Source organism: Biomphalaria glabrata, chromosome 8 (genome assembly GCF_947242115.1).
Source record: "Biomphalaria glabrata chromosome 8, xgBioGlab47.1, whole genome shotgun sequence".
Lineage (NCBI taxonomy): Eukaryota > Metazoa > Mollusca > Gastropoda > Planorbidae > Biomphalaria > Biomphalaria glabrata.
Window position 1 is genome coordinate 6,767,345 of NC_074718.1, and position 15,779 is coordinate 6,783,123.

Genomic DNA, 15,779 nt, shown 5'->3' on the forward strand with positions numbered 1-15,779 from the left:
CTCGCACTGCGGCGTGGGGGATAACGAGGCGGCTGATGCTCTAGCACGAAAAGGAGCTCTGGCCGTGCCCACTTTCATAGCCCCAAGTACGATTAACCAAGCTACGACATTAATCCGAGAGTGGGTACATGACAAGTGGTTGAAATCCTGGGATGGCTCCAACAAAGCCCGGGGAGTCTGGCGGCATTTGCGTCGCCCGGACCGCGACGATCCATGGTGGAGGCTAAAAAGGTCGGAACAATCTATCATTGCGCAGTGTAGAACGTGTCAGTGTCAGCTGCGGGGTAGTTTGTCTGCAGAGTCACTTGACCTGTATGGGAGCTTAAATGCACTACGCCTAACAGCAGAGTTTCTCGCCAAGGCTCTACGGGAGGACTGATCCTTAGAGCCTTGCCACCAATTGGAGTTCATCTCAGGTAACTTATATTCTTCTCGGTCTTTCTCACCAGGGCCGGCCTTATTCATAGGTAAGCTAGGCAGCCGCCAAGGGCCTCCGTTGGTGGACTTTGCACAGGATTCAAAACATTTTTTTAGAGAAGAAATAGCGAAATTTGACCCAATGTTATTGTTGGGGTACACTAGGTTTTTAATAAAATGCATAATTTTATTTTTTAGCTGTTTATCTATTTACTTTTCTATTTCATTTGGGGCCACCTAATTCATTTCACCTGGGGTCTCCAATTATCTTATTACCCTGCTCTCTATCTGAAAGTCGAGTTTGAAAATTTGACAGCAGACTAGATCTAGACATTACGGTACTAGTCTGGTACACGTAGGCCTATAATTTTATTTTTTTTTGTTAGATCTAAATTCTAATGTAGTAAACGATTTCAAAATTGAAAAGCTTCACCCCACATCAGTCTGACTGGATGAAATCTGTGTTGAAAGTGTCGTTACCATAAAGTATTTGAAAAACAACTAGATTTTACTAGATCTATCATCTAGCCAGTGCCGGGTTTATGGCATTTGGAGGCCGTAGGCGCAGTGACTTTGGTGGCCCCAAATGAAAGCAATTAAATATAGAGAACAAATAAAATGACGCAATTTATAAAAAAAAAAAACATGAATGTATCTATATCACAACTTTTTCGAAACGTTCTTTATAGTTAATTGAAGATGACCATAAGCCTACATCTTTCCAATCGAAGCCGATATGCTGACTCTCCTCTGAGTCGCTTGATCCTTCATCTTCTGCGACCGTGTTCGAGATTGGCTGTGGAAGAAATAACGTGTACACACCTTTTACCAGACAGACAGAGTGACTTGATAAATGGTATAAGCTTTGTAAAAAGAGGACTTATAAAATTTGAGGGCTAGAAAATTGTGTCAGCTGATGCAGCCTAATGCATGCCGTTTTATGGGCAACTTAAAAATTCAAGGACAGCCGTTTCATTAGAGCATTCAAAAGGGTTATTCTAAACATGGTGCCTCTCTAGATCTAGATCAATGAATGACAAAATATATATGTAAAAAGTGGACCAAGTTGTGGATAGCGATATTTCTTCTTTCCAACAGCTCCGCGGGGAGGTGCGTTCCATTTGAAAATATTGTGTGTGGGGAGGGGGGGCACTATAGTGCAGGGAGATGGAACTTTACAACTAATGGGGGCTAAAAAGTGTTTGTGCATATTTGGGAGTTGCGGCCCATCGTTTGTCGGACGAAACAGACAAAACATAGAAGGACATAAACTTTGAGGGCTAGAAAAATGTGTTTTTGGGGGGGGGGGGGGGTGCAGCGCTGTAAGGTGGCCCGTTTTATTGATAGGTATAACGGTGTTTAAGGTGTTCCGGGCAAAATGAACATATACCAACTATTACAACCGTGGCATAGTACGTGTATTGCTACTCTATATCAATCACTATAAACGGGATACAATGCAGAGTCTTTCCTGATATATCATAATCATATAGATTATGTTTCCCTGGATGTGGCAAAATATGTAGGTCACAGCTGGGGCTGCGTAGCCACGGGAAATACTGCATTCCTCATTTAATTTTTCGCCTCGAAGACATGCCTTATCATTATTATTTCAAGATATGTATCAGTGAAATTGTAGATATAGGCTGTCTTATATCCTCCGTAGATCTGCAAAGGTTTGTCGAGTATATCTACATAAATAGTAGATTTTTTTAAAAAACAAAAGCATTTTGATACTAATGAAACTAACATATGCTGTACATAAATAGAAACAAAAGAAACTGTGATGGTATCCTTCTGTAAATGGTACTTCCAGGTAATATAACCTTTGTAACATTTAACAGTATCAGACTTATAACACTGACTGGTGCTGTACATTAATTAATGGAAATGAAGGAAATAGAATGGCATCAGATAATTTAACTTTTTTATCCTTGATTACCAAATAATATTTTCCACGACTCCGTAATTATACATAAGAGTAAAGTTCGCTCTTTAAAAAATGTACGGTTACTTATTGAAGTGCCTACATGTTGTTACATGGTGAGAAAAGCATAAAAAATTATTTTTATAATACATATGTATTGTTGTAGTTTAGCTTTATAATCTTATTCCAAAGTATGAATAACACTATTCCAATTAAAAAGCAATACAGTATTTTTATAATAATTTTATTGCATTTTATTAAGGTACATAATATTTGTACAATATTGGATATTTTAAAAAAAAAGTTAATTTTTCTATACAATGTTATGAATAATAAAATTATTTTTTTTCCCTTTAAAAACGAAATTGCCTATATTTACTTGTTACCTCCCCTACAGCCACAGTGCTGAATGTCAATACCAGTATTTACCAAATTTAATGCCATTTAAAATCTTTAGACACAGCTATTTCTAATTAATTTCAGGGCCAGAGTAGTCGGATAATGTAATCTAAACAATGAAGTCTTTATATATATATATATTTCCATCAGTATAAATGGTTTTTCATATAACTGATAGATCTGAGGGTTAGTGTCCTGCATCCAGTTTTCTCTTGTATACCCGTACCATAGATATTTCTTAGATTTTCCTTTGCCAAAGTATATAGCACATTTTCTGTTGCTGTACAGGTCCTAATGTTGTTATTATAGCCTTGTAAATACTTTTCTTTGTTTTTGTTATTATTATTATTATAGCTTTTATATAGCGCTACTTTCATGCTTATGGCATGCTCAGAGCGTTTTGGTCCAATCTCATTTGTGGACCAGTGGAGGTGAGGGGGGTATCTAGGAGTTGGTTTTCCGTGCTGCCTTTAGGTGCTCAGTAAACGCAACTCTGCCCGAGTCGGGTGTCGAACCTCGAGCCCCCTTCTAGGTAGCCAAGACAAGTCAAGTTCAAGTGCACTTAGCCTCTCGACCACGCTTCAAACAATGCCATAAGTGTTGGGTGCTTTACAATACTGTCGCCTCCTGCTATAAATTCCTTTAATGATATTAGAGTTAATTAATAGTCTTAAGTTTGAATTATTTATACTAATCACATTATATCTTTCAATATTATTTTAAAAAGTTACAGCAATGTCTTAGTAAAAGTATAAAAATTCTTGTCCAATTCTGTAGTTCCAAATAATTTTACCAACACATCTTTACTGAAGTTAGCTGGCACTGGACTGTCATTTGGACTGACCGTGGTTCCAGGTTCTTACCCTGCCCACTGCCATACCCCGCTGTGGGGAGGTTTGAACTAGAAAATAAATTATCTTAAACTCTTATAAACATTCGAAACATTTAAAAAAAAACATTTTCATTAACATATTTAATAAAAGCTTGTAACAAAGTTTTTTGAAAAGGTCACAAGATAGAATGAATAAAAATAATGCTAAAATGAAAAGGTCAACAAGGACTAGGTCTATATTAAGTACTTTTTACTCCGTTGAACCATTCATATAAACACATAGAACTAGCGTTGTTTTTTTTTACCATACCTTTAAACCTTTCCTTCATCTTTTCATTCACTTATACATGTCCTTAACCCTTAAAACGCGTATGGTAGTTTATTTCATTTTGTATGCAGTCACAGTAAAACGGCTCAGCACTTTAAGGGTTAAGAGCCCTCTTTTTTTTTTTTAACTTATTTCTCTCTGCTTGCATTATTTAAAAAAAAATGCATCTGAATCTTTCCACACTATTACAATAACAAAGTGTATACAATGGGTAGATAACTTGTATTTTCTGAATTATAAAACACTCTGCAAAAATACACATCCTCTGATGTTCAAATCAAGCTCTGTGTAGTACACATACTTTGATATAACACTGACCTAAGTCAAGATCAAAGATTTATCTTCCAAAAATTTTTTTTTGAAAGTTATAGTTTTAACAGCAGTGTGAAATGAAATGGCCTACTTAAACAAAAAAGGCACACAATAAGAGCATTTCGAAGCGTAATAAAAAAAAAAAAACTAGAAAGGAAAACATTTTTGGTGACCAGACAAAGCTAAACGTTGGACAGTCATGCCTTCCACTCGGCCACTTTCTTCTCCCTGATGAACTTTCCTCTGGGGTGGTCAATGTTGGGTGGGAGTAGCGCACAGTAGACAGGAGTCTCTGCCCCTGGAGAACAAATAAAAATACAAAACCATTACACTGGGTTAGCATTACTATCTGTTAAGTTAATAAATGTCCCTTTTTTGTTTATAGCTGCATATTTTATAATAATGCAGTTAAAATAATAAAAAAATTAAGTTCCCCTTTCAGACCTTGCGATCTGTGGGGCAGATGATGTGAAGGTTGCCTATTTCCTTGGCCGATGGTTAACAATGGTTTTATGTGGCCAGCACATTGACCAACGGCCTTTACTTTTCACCAACTAATGTCAAGTAACCTATAGAGCTGGGTAGATTTAGAGGTGCCCTAAAGATCCCGAAGTTGAGAATCCCAGTTTTCACCAGCATTCACACCTGGGACCCTCGTTTTTGGTAGCCAAGCGCTATAACGCTCAACCATTGAGCCTCCAATCATAATAGTAATAAAGAATATTGTTTTACAATAGACAAAAGTATATTTGACACAAAAAATATTACAACCCAGCAAATGAAATGCACATTTGTTTAACATTATCACAATAACTTCACAAGTGGAGTTCACATCTTCACATCAGCAGTTTGGTGTTTATGGTCAGCAAATTAAATCAATAAAGCTATTGATAAGTTCAATGGTTAGGCTGTAGCTCTAGACAGCTAGCCCAACTAGACATTATTTACAGAACTTGGAACAAAGTTTTTTAAGCCATAATCAACTTCACTTTTATAGACAATATATAAAGCTTTCAATTTAAGGTGAACAAAAAAAAAAAGATGGTAAACAACTTAAACCAACATGGGAGTTACTTCAAAACTACAAAAACAACATATCCTTTTGTCTCTCATCCCCATCTTGTAACTACAACTAATGACATCCCCATCTTGTAACTACAACTAATGATGCCTAGCTTACATCATTCACTTCCCTCCTTTTATCCCCTTCTCTACGGTGGTATTACCCATGGTTACATCAGAATATTTTCATCAATACAGGCACGCACACACACTCTATCATGAAAAAAACAACACATTCTCCTAAAAAAAAAAATACGACTTACAAACATGCTTAGAATAATATTAATTTGTTAGATTACTATAAAAAAACAACAAATCAGAAAATTTGTTGTAAGATATTTACAAGTTACTTATTCATAAAATTGTCACATTTTAATGTTTTTTTATATTCATTATTTTTTGGACATTTCAATTTTAACTCATTTACGACTCACACAACCTACCCTGATCAATGGTTAGATGTCCCTGATGGCTTGACATATCAGTATTTACATATCCAGGACAACACTGAAACAGAAGCAATCTTTAAGAAACACATTCAGGTCAACCGAAGACAACATTGAATGGACAACCTTACTCTCTGGGAATAAAAGCAATTCAGTCTGCGGCAATTATAAATTCAAACTTAACAGAGAATCCTTTTTTGTTTTTTTCTCTCAGTGGGCCAGTTTGAGAAATTAATGGTGTGCAAAATGGCTTATAGAAACCTATCCCTCTAAGGATGTTCTTTTTGTAAAAAAAGATCTTGACTTGTTTACTATATCCCATGCAGTTTTCCAAATCTATATCAGTGTTAACTATTTGTCATCATGTGGGGAGTGGGGCCGAGTGACATAAACTGCTTGGCTACTTTCTCCATATCTCCCCTCCCCAGCGTTTACAAAAGTGAGTACTGAGCAAGCTAAAGTATTATGCAGAAACACAATACAAAAATAATCAAAATAAAGAGAAGAACAATAAAAGAAGACAACCTACACTTAGAGATTAAGTGACTAAAGAAAATAACTAAAATAACAATATACCCTGTTGTTATTATCAGCCAAGGGGGATATTAAAAACTGACTTAGCAGATACCTTCAATCCCCTAAACATCCCTAAAAAGATTCCCATTGCTTGTCACACTGCGTCATCTGCATTTTCATTTCAAAAAAAAAAAAAAAAGAGTTCCTTATTTATCATTCTAAAATTTAATTTCAATTGAAAAATCTGCTAGTAATTTCCCATCGCATTCTAGTTTAAACACAGCATTCTACCTAATAATTGAGATATTCATTTAATGCCAAGGCAGAAAAACAGCTGTCCACTTACAGCATTTACCACTATGTCATCAGCACCTTTAGCATCCAGCTCTCTCTGTTGGATCATGGACATTACAGTCACACCAATTTTTGATGTCCCATAAGCACTGTTAGCAAATCCAGCCTCTCTGTGTTGATTGTTTTGTGCTGTGCTATAAGTCAAATACCAAAAGAGTTTTTGTCCCAAAGGATGAAAACATTACATTAACATTACATTCAAAAATCCTATTTGTTCAGAACACATTTCAAAAGATGTGAAGAGGATGCAGTGGAGTAAAGGATTTCTAAATCACCTTAGATGATATTATTTTTATTTGCACAGTTGAATTTTATACAATCTGATTTACTAAAGACTGAAAAATATTTGAAACGTGATTTGCCAAACAAGACGAAATGTGGCTTGGCAGTACATGGCTACGAAATGGATTTTAGGAGTCAGTTTTAGAGATTGGGTCTCAAACAAGGGAGTCGACCACTTAGTGAGGTTGTGACAGAGCATTGCATGAGGTTTGTGGGACATGTTCTCTGACATGTTGAACTACGCATACCAAGAGTTGCAATGACAAGGAGGCCAATATGAGGGAAGCGCAAACAAGGACATCCTCTTATAACTTGGAGCCACACTTTCATGGAGGACCTCAGAGCATTGGACACCAGGTGGGAAGAGGCATAAGACATTGCCAGTGAGATCTTTGTGGAGACAGCTTACCGCCCAATGCGCCAAAGGATCTAAGTCTAAGTAAGATTTGTAAAAATGTTGGCAATTTATTATCTTATCTTAAATTACATTAAAAATCAAACTCAAAATTAATGTTTCAGGACATGCATCTATCAACAGAATTCTATTATTCCTATTACAATTCAATAGAACTTACTCAATGAACTGTTTAATAAGAGATTTAAGTTCATCCATAGTTATATTCGGGTCAGTGAACCTTGCCTTCAACTCACTAGAGCACTGATTGAGAGCCATTTGAGATGCCATGCTGGATACATTCACCACCCTAGACAAAACATATTAATTAAACATTAATAAGGTTGGTTCAAAATTTAAAATAAATGGTGCTGTATAAGGAAGTTGGTGAGTAGTATAAAGATAGCTATTGTGATAAAAAAAAAGGCTAGTTATATTCTTCTTTTAAAGTCAAACAGAGATTTTAATGTAAGAAATGGAGGAGTCTTCTGCAGGCTGTGCCACAGAAAATAGCAAATAGGATTTCCTCACCAGCTTCATACTTCCAAAGAGGACATTGTCTACAATTGTTATTAGACGTGATAAGGCTTGCTATTCCAATACTGAAACCAGAATTTCTGATAGTTTTCAATGGATTTGAACGATGTCAACATAGGAAAGTGTCTATGGTTAGTTTGTTTAAATGTAAGATGAAGGTGATGTGTAGGGAATGGGTGAAAAATATATATTCCATGCCAAATACAAATGTTCATGATTTATCTAAGGTTAATTCAGTACGGTATGCAAAGATTACAAAAACACATAATTATAAATAATTTTGAATCATCTTACTGACTTTTTTAGAACTAAATCCCAAAACTAACCTGGCATGAGGGCGAAGCAGAGGGAAGAGAATTTCACATACATTCAAAGTGTCAAAGAAGTTTGTTTTATTTGTCACCTCAGCCTGTTCTGAGAATGGAGCTGTGGAGGAATTCTGTACATGAAAAAAAAAATTCCTTCATTAAGATGATACACTTAATAACCATAAACAATGTTAATGCTATAACACCAGATTCATGAGTCAATCTATTAACACATACTTCTTTAACACACTTCACAAATAACATTAGAGCCTTTACTCCCTTGTCAAGGGGAATCATTCCAGACACCCATAAAAACAATGTTAACAATGAATTATTAAATTGTTTAATTTAATAAGGACAAAAATTGATTTTCCATTTTAACTAATCAGAATCCTGGCAGTGCCTGAGAATGACATATTAGCTCATGTTTATGATATTTTGTTTTTGATGTAAATGAAGGTGAAGTCAAGTGAGAAACAAATGAGTTTGAAAAATATCTAAAACAGTTAAGAGGAAAATGGGATTTGTAATAGAACATTTTAGAACTTCATAGAAGAAATAGAATAGTCCAATCATAGAGACCAGTGTCAGAAAGCATACTGTTGAATTTTTAAGAAATGCTTTTGAAGCAGGCTAAAAACATTTTTTTTTTTTAAGCTAAATATGGGAATTAAAATGTAGATTTCTAGAATTCTATTATTCTTATTTTTTACTGGAATTTTTCCCAACAGACAGTTATCAAAGACTAGAACCCCACATGATTTTTTTATATTTTGTAAGATGCAATGCCTTGTTCCTTAAATTTTTTTTAACCTGCCTATCTAGTTACTTCAAGCACAGGTTACATCAAGCACTGGTTTCACCAGGCTCTGGTTACTTCCAGCACTGGTTACATCACATTTTTGTTCTTCTATAAATAAAAGTCTTTAGTCTGAAGAGAATATAATTATCTGGTTTGAGGGCTACAGATACTCCACTGAACGCTGCTACTATGAGTCCACCACATTCAGAAGCTACACTATAGTATTGCATTTTAAATAGATGTGTTAATCAAATTACCTTGTATGCTATACCAGCATTGTTAACAAGTACATCTAGGCCGCCATAAATATCCTGTAAGAAATTTCTGAGTTTGACGACACTGTTGTGATCATTGAGGTCAAGTTGGTGGAATTTGGGATGTAAGCCTTCCTTCTCTAGTTCCTCGACAGCCTTCTTTCCCAGGTCTACATTACGAGCTGGGAAAAACAAAACAAAGTACAGGAGTAATACTAGGGACTTTCTAGAAGGAAGCCGGGGAGTTTAATCACATCAAAATCAGAGCAAGTAAAGACATTAGATAAAAAATCATGACATTTAGCATTACATAGCAGCACTACTAGCAGCTGGCTACATGACACTCTTGTTAACTGTGGGCAACAGAAACAGATGACCATTACATCATATGCCCCATAGATCACAAGGTCTCTTCTCTCTCTCTCTAACAGCATAAAATTATGACTTAAAACCTTACATATAGAAAGCTTCAAAAGTGATAGTCATTAGTAAAGACACTTGCAAGCTAAAAGAAAAATTTACTTATGGGTACTGATAAGGATGTCTCCCAGCGGTCAGAATAGAAACAAGAATGCCTCTACAGCTATCAAGTAATCCGAAAATGTGGCTAGTTGGCTTTTTTTTTCCCTTCGCTAGTGGTCTCTGATCAATCCCCACCCCAGGTCTCAGACATATATGCATTGAATGTGTTTCTTCCAATAGAAGTAATCCACTCCAATTTCATTTTCTGTTGTTAGCCTATCATCTTTCTACAGGTTGACACAAGAACTGGATAACCAAAAATATTTGAAACTCTACCCAATACTTACACTGGGCACAATAAAAATCTGAGTAAAACCTGGTACAACATTGTCTACATACCAGTTAGAAGCACATCTCCTTCAAATTTCTTACAAAGAGCTCTTACTATGGCAAAGCCAATGCCTTTATTGGCTCCAGTTACCTGAAATTAGTCATAAAGAAAGGTGAATAGCCCATTAAAACTTGATACATAACAGATACTAATACATGATATGTGTAGGCTTTCTATCTTTTAGGTTTATATTCTTTAATTATCATATTATCCTCATCATAAATATAAATAATAAAATCAATTTAGTAGAAAGGAACTACAAAGTGAATATTAAACAATTAAACAATGATAAATTAGGGGATGCTTATCTGGGTGTTGTTGATGGTCATTGACTTGTAGCACCAAACTGCTGGTAGGCAACTAAACCGTTGTAGGCGTATTACATCTTAATTTATACAAATTTGAAATAACCTGAATAACTTTTTTTGTGAACAATACTATAAATAACATTTACTACAATATAAACAAATTTAATTAACTTGAGATGAAATTAAATAAATGTGGTAGACTTTAGTAATAAATATAAATTAATAGTCAATGTTTAGTGTTATTTATTACTCATGTCTTATGTATGCCACAGCCATAGGTCCTTTTAAAACTTCACTAAAAGACTTTTTAACAGAGGTCATGAATGGTATGCTATTAACCAAACCCCTTATCCATAGGTCAACCATGATAAAGATCATCACTTAATCACATCTGTTAGGCTAGGCTCGTAACAATCAGTTGATTGAATACTCATGAATATTAACAATGTAACAATAATAATAAAAACATCAGTCAGCCAAACAATAATATCACAACTGCAGCATTTTGGACCTGCACATGTCTACGTTGTAGGTAGGGATTTAAGATTGTGGTGCTGTTTATATTTCATATTATAGCTTACTACCAAATTAAATATTTGATGCTGTTAGATGAGTCATTGAATTGGTGAATCAGATTATTAAAAAAATTGTATTTCCTCAATTGACACAAGGAAGGTGTTATTTACTAGTAGATTGATCGGAAGTGAACAACTCTGCAGACAGTATATTTAACTATTCTAAGGCAATTTTGCAAAATCCACAAAAGGTAAGAAAAAACTGTCATTTGATTTTCTGTTAAAGCTGCAGAAATAGTATGAAACACTTTGAGACATTAAAGGAACTGATTTCATCCTTTAGTTTGTTCAAGTTGATTCATATTTCCCCTGTAGGAATACCAGATGTCAGGCAAACAAAGAACATTTCCTCTGTCTGTCAGGAATTAGCGAAAAGTATAAAAATGTCTGGCTTTTTTTTATCTTGTTGTTTATTGCAATAACATTTTATCCAACAATCAAAATCAATATTTCAACCTTTTGGTTTAAATACACCAACTCCCTCACGAATAGCAGAAAGATGACAAGTTTTTTTTTTTTACTATTTTATGAAAAGGTATTTGTATCAAGGCAGTTTGTTACTTAGAGCCGAGTCAGAGCTCCTCAAGATCTATAACTTTTCTTTTGCTTTTCCAGGCATAGTTCTAAAGTGAAAATTAGTTTATGCAGATCAATGCACTGATAACATAAGCGAAAAATAGACTCTCTTAGGATTCAGAGCTATTCTTCTCAGAACAATGGGAAGAAATGTACAAGGTACATTCCTAGGAATGATGAGCAAAACTTTACTTTGTCTGAGTAATAAATAATACTTAATAAAGCAGTTTTCTGTTTATGTTTAATCAAATACATTATAAGTCTATCTGTTAACATTTTCTTTTTTTTTTACAAACTTAAGTGATTACACACAAAAATTAATCTCATTGTCATAATTTTCTTTCTAATCTTTTGAATAGTCTCTTTTTAAGTTGTTGAATATTTTTAGGTTGAATTGTACATTTTTTTTTATATAAATATTATTATTGCTGAATTCACAAAAAAAAAATGAAATTAAGCTAATGGGACATTGTGCCTCCTGCAGTCTGACAATATTAGAAATGTCAAGCTTTAAATTAGCAAAAGCAAGGCGAAGGTCTCCTCTAGTGGCTACACCCAGTCAATTTCTTTGCTTATTCATTAAGTTTGTTACTCACTAAATACATTTTAACCTTGTATGTTGATGAAAAAGCTAAAAATAATTCCATTTTCGACAACAGTTTTGGATTTCACAGAAACATTTAAGTGCAGCCATAACTCTGTTGTTCCTCCTTCTTTTTACTGAAGAGATAATTTTGTAAATCTATTTTTTTTTGCAACTCAATTTAAACATCAGTAACAAATGTTTAAAAATTGTTATTTATATTTAAATTTATTACACCTTAGAAACGAATCGTCATTTCTTTGTAGAGCATTTTTAGCTGAATAGCATAGACATTAATGTCCTTAGGCAGTAATTCATTTGTCATCAAACAAGTTTTGTGAGATTGTAAAACCCTTCCAAATATATTTAATATATCAATAAAAGAGAAAATGATTTAATCAATGAAAATCAGTTTCTTTCCTTGAAGTCGGCAATGGTTCCATTCATATGCATTAGCTGCTTACCATGTTAAACAAATCTTTTTTTTTAAAACTGCTTAAAGTCATCAGCAAACAATGAGACTTCCTCACAAAAAAAAATATCTAAAATTGTATCAAAGAGCTTAACAAAACAAGCAATAAACCCCCTTTTGAAATCCAGCGAACCTCAGTTTTAAGAAGTTAACATGTTGCTCATTATTTGTTTCACAAACTGTTGAATGATGAACTTATTTTCGGCATGTGTTTGTATTTCATTTACAATTTTTATAACTAGATTCAAATAGGAATGAAATTGTGGGCTAAAATTTTAACAAACTGTTGCCTGTGTATCACAACTCACAAAATGAATAGTGGATAGATCTGGATTTTCTTTATTCTATATCATTTAAAAAGCCTTTGTAGCCTCCAACCACTAATGGTGCTCCAAATGTCGCAATAAGCTACAGTTACACAATTTTGAAATATTTCATCACTAACCAAAAAAATATATAAGTATTTTTGTGTCACAGATAAGTTTTTAATAATTTTAATTTTAGTTTCTGCAACATCATAAAAAGTTGTTGTTTTTTTTTTCTGGCTAAAAAAAAATATTCTATGCAATTTTCTAAGAGGGCACTAAAACATACTCTGATATGCAGTTTTTTTTTAAAATATTGTTTGAATAGTAGAAAGTTTTATTATTGTGCATGAATATTCTTGAATTACTTTTTTGGATATTGCTATATGTTCATGAAGCCAACTTGGTTTCATAACCTTATTTGAAAATATCATTCAAAGTAGAACATTAGAATACTTTTTATCCAGTGGCAATTCACTATAAAACTTTAGGAGTGATTTACATTAACATGCTAGCTTTGTCTTTGTATTCATTTAAAAAAAATTGTTTTAATTATTCTTTTTGAATGTTAGCTTTAGCAGTTTTTTTTTAAATAAAAATTTACATATTAACATATATAGCCTACATATGTAGATAAAATAATCTTTAATCCAAAAAGCAAACCACCTAGTTATTTAGTTAGTCAGCGTTAATTTTGAAGAAATTTTTTAATTTGTTTTATTTCAGTGTATTTCTAATTTCTATTTCATTTTTATGTGTACGTTTTACGCCCAGCACCCCTTACCTCCCCTTTGGCTCCCAGCACCCCCCAAATTTCATGAAATTGCCCTCCAAGACCACTGATCTATATCTTGAAACTAGTAGACCCTACTGCCACTAAGCGAAGTCGTTCATCTAACGATCTTCAAATTCTAGCACTGGAGACCATTAACGCCTTCAAGCCCAGTGCCATTTTTGCATATACTGATGAGTCGGCATCAATAGATTCTGTAAGAGCAGGTTATGGAGCCTAGATCGACTTTCTTGGCTCTGACTCAGTCAAAATCTTTCGACCATGTAGTAGTGTTTGCAGTTTTGATGCGGAGGCCATGGCAGTCTGTAAAGCCTTAAAAGTCATTGACTCTCAACTCGGCGAGGGACATTTCAGGGCAACACAAATTTTTGTGGTCAAAGACTCAAAACCTGTACTACAGGCTTTGCAAAGCCCTGGACCATGGCCCCCCCCAATATGACACTGTCATCATGGCTTCACACAGCATAAAGCAACGCTATGGCACCCCTGTAATAATGAAGTGGGTACCGAGTCACATAGGTGTGACTGGCAACACTATTGCAGACTCCTTGGCCCACCAAGGAGGGCAAATTCCACCTACCGAACAGGCTGTAAGTTTCCACCATGCTCTGGCTATAATTAAAAAAACAGAAATGGAAAAGTGGTTTGAGTACTGGGACAAGTCCCAAAAAACCAGCGGAGTCTGGTAGCGCATGAGGCACCCTGACACACTTCCCAGTGGTGGAGGCTGTCCAGGCCTGAACAATCTATTATAGCACTGTCCAGGACAGGCCACTGTCCTGTCGGCTCATACTTCTCACGGCTATGGACAAATTTTGATTCATGGTGCCCCCGCTGCGAGGAAGAAGAGGAAACCGTGCCTCATATTCTGTTTAACTGCCCCAGACTTGCTGATCTCCGTCTCGACAGGTCTGGGAAACCAAAAATTCTCTGCCTATATGGTGACATGCATGCACTACGCAATACAGAGGGTTTCTCTCCAGCAGGGCTTTAGCAAGAGAGGATTTGAGCCTCTCAAGCCCTCACTCAAATGAAGATCTATATACCATCTTGATCTAGATGTAAATCTAGGAATAGGAATATCTGGTAGAGCTTGATATTTATCTAGATCTATTGTATTCAATAGTATTGCCAGACTATTCTAGTAAGTCTAGACTATAATATAGAATTTAGAATATACTCATATAGAGACTAGTTCCACATTGATTATATCACTTATTTAGGTATCTGGTCATGCAGTATGCGCGCTGGACTGTCATTTGGTTGTCTTGATGGTCCAAGGTTCAAACCCTGCCCACTACTGGCTACATATCCCCTGTCTTCCTGTGAGAAGTTTGGACTAGGACAGTAGGAAGTATAGATTATTATATAAATATAAATAATTACGTAAATAAAATAATCTGAGTCTGAAGGAATACTCCAAAACATGTATTATTATACATTATATATAGATCTAGTATAGTACTTAGTACAGTATACTAATATTAATATAGTTAATATAGACAATATAGTATTAGATCTCTAGTAATAATATATATATTATATATATAGATCTCTAGAGAACATTTTACAAAACATAGTCTAACTTAGTCAATTTAGAGTTAGAGTATAGACAGTTAAGACATATAAAGTAGATTTTGATCTATACTCTTTTACTTATATATTCTACTTACCACAGCAATACGGGTGCTCATATTTTATATTGAATTTACTATTTAGTCTAGTTTCAGGCAAATAATTTAATAAATTATTTTTATTTAATAATAATTTAATAATTAATTAGAGCTAGATTATAATAACTGTAACTTCAATTCTGCTGACAGCTCTAGTCTAGATGTAGATCTAGATTTGATTTATATAGCTCGATCTAGACTATGACTTAACAAAAATTAAGGTCCCGTTCCTCTCTCTTGACGTGAATGTTTGTATAAGACACTAAATCTATAGCGCAGTAACGGTAGGCCTACAGTCTGCTTGAACTGCCGACAAAAATGCGAGACTTTTTCACGGTTCACCAACCTTGTAGATCTAATACTCGTAGATCTATCCTGGATCGTGTGTGGCTTGAAATGTTCGCTTTATTTGTTTAGACTTTTTTTTTTAATTACCTGTTTTCTTAAGAGTTTGATATAGTTTAGATCTAA

The 15,779-nt window shown here is 34.5% G+C and overlaps 1 protein-coding gene across 1 annotated transcript; it reads right to left on the reverse strand.

Annotated features, from left to right (window-relative positions):
* Positions 1–2,572: 2,572 nt before the first annotated feature.
* LOC106063805 (carbonyl reductase [NADPH] 3-like) lies at positions 2,573–15,634 on the reverse strand. The gene is made up of 8 exons (XM_013222270.2): positions 15,309–15,634; positions 10,032–10,113; positions 9,174–9,352; positions 8,133–8,245; positions 7,451–7,579; positions 6,586–6,727; positions 5,721–5,784; positions 2,573–4,513 (listed from the first exon to the last, which is right to left on the reverse strand). Exons 1-8 carry the CDS (start codon positions 15,327–15,329, stop codon positions 4,413–4,415), a joined length of 831 nt encoding a protein of 276 aa, XP_013077724.2. The 5' UTR covers positions 15,330–15,634; the 3' UTR covers positions 2,573–4,412.
* Between the last annotated feature and the right edge of the window lie 145 nt (positions 15,635–15,779).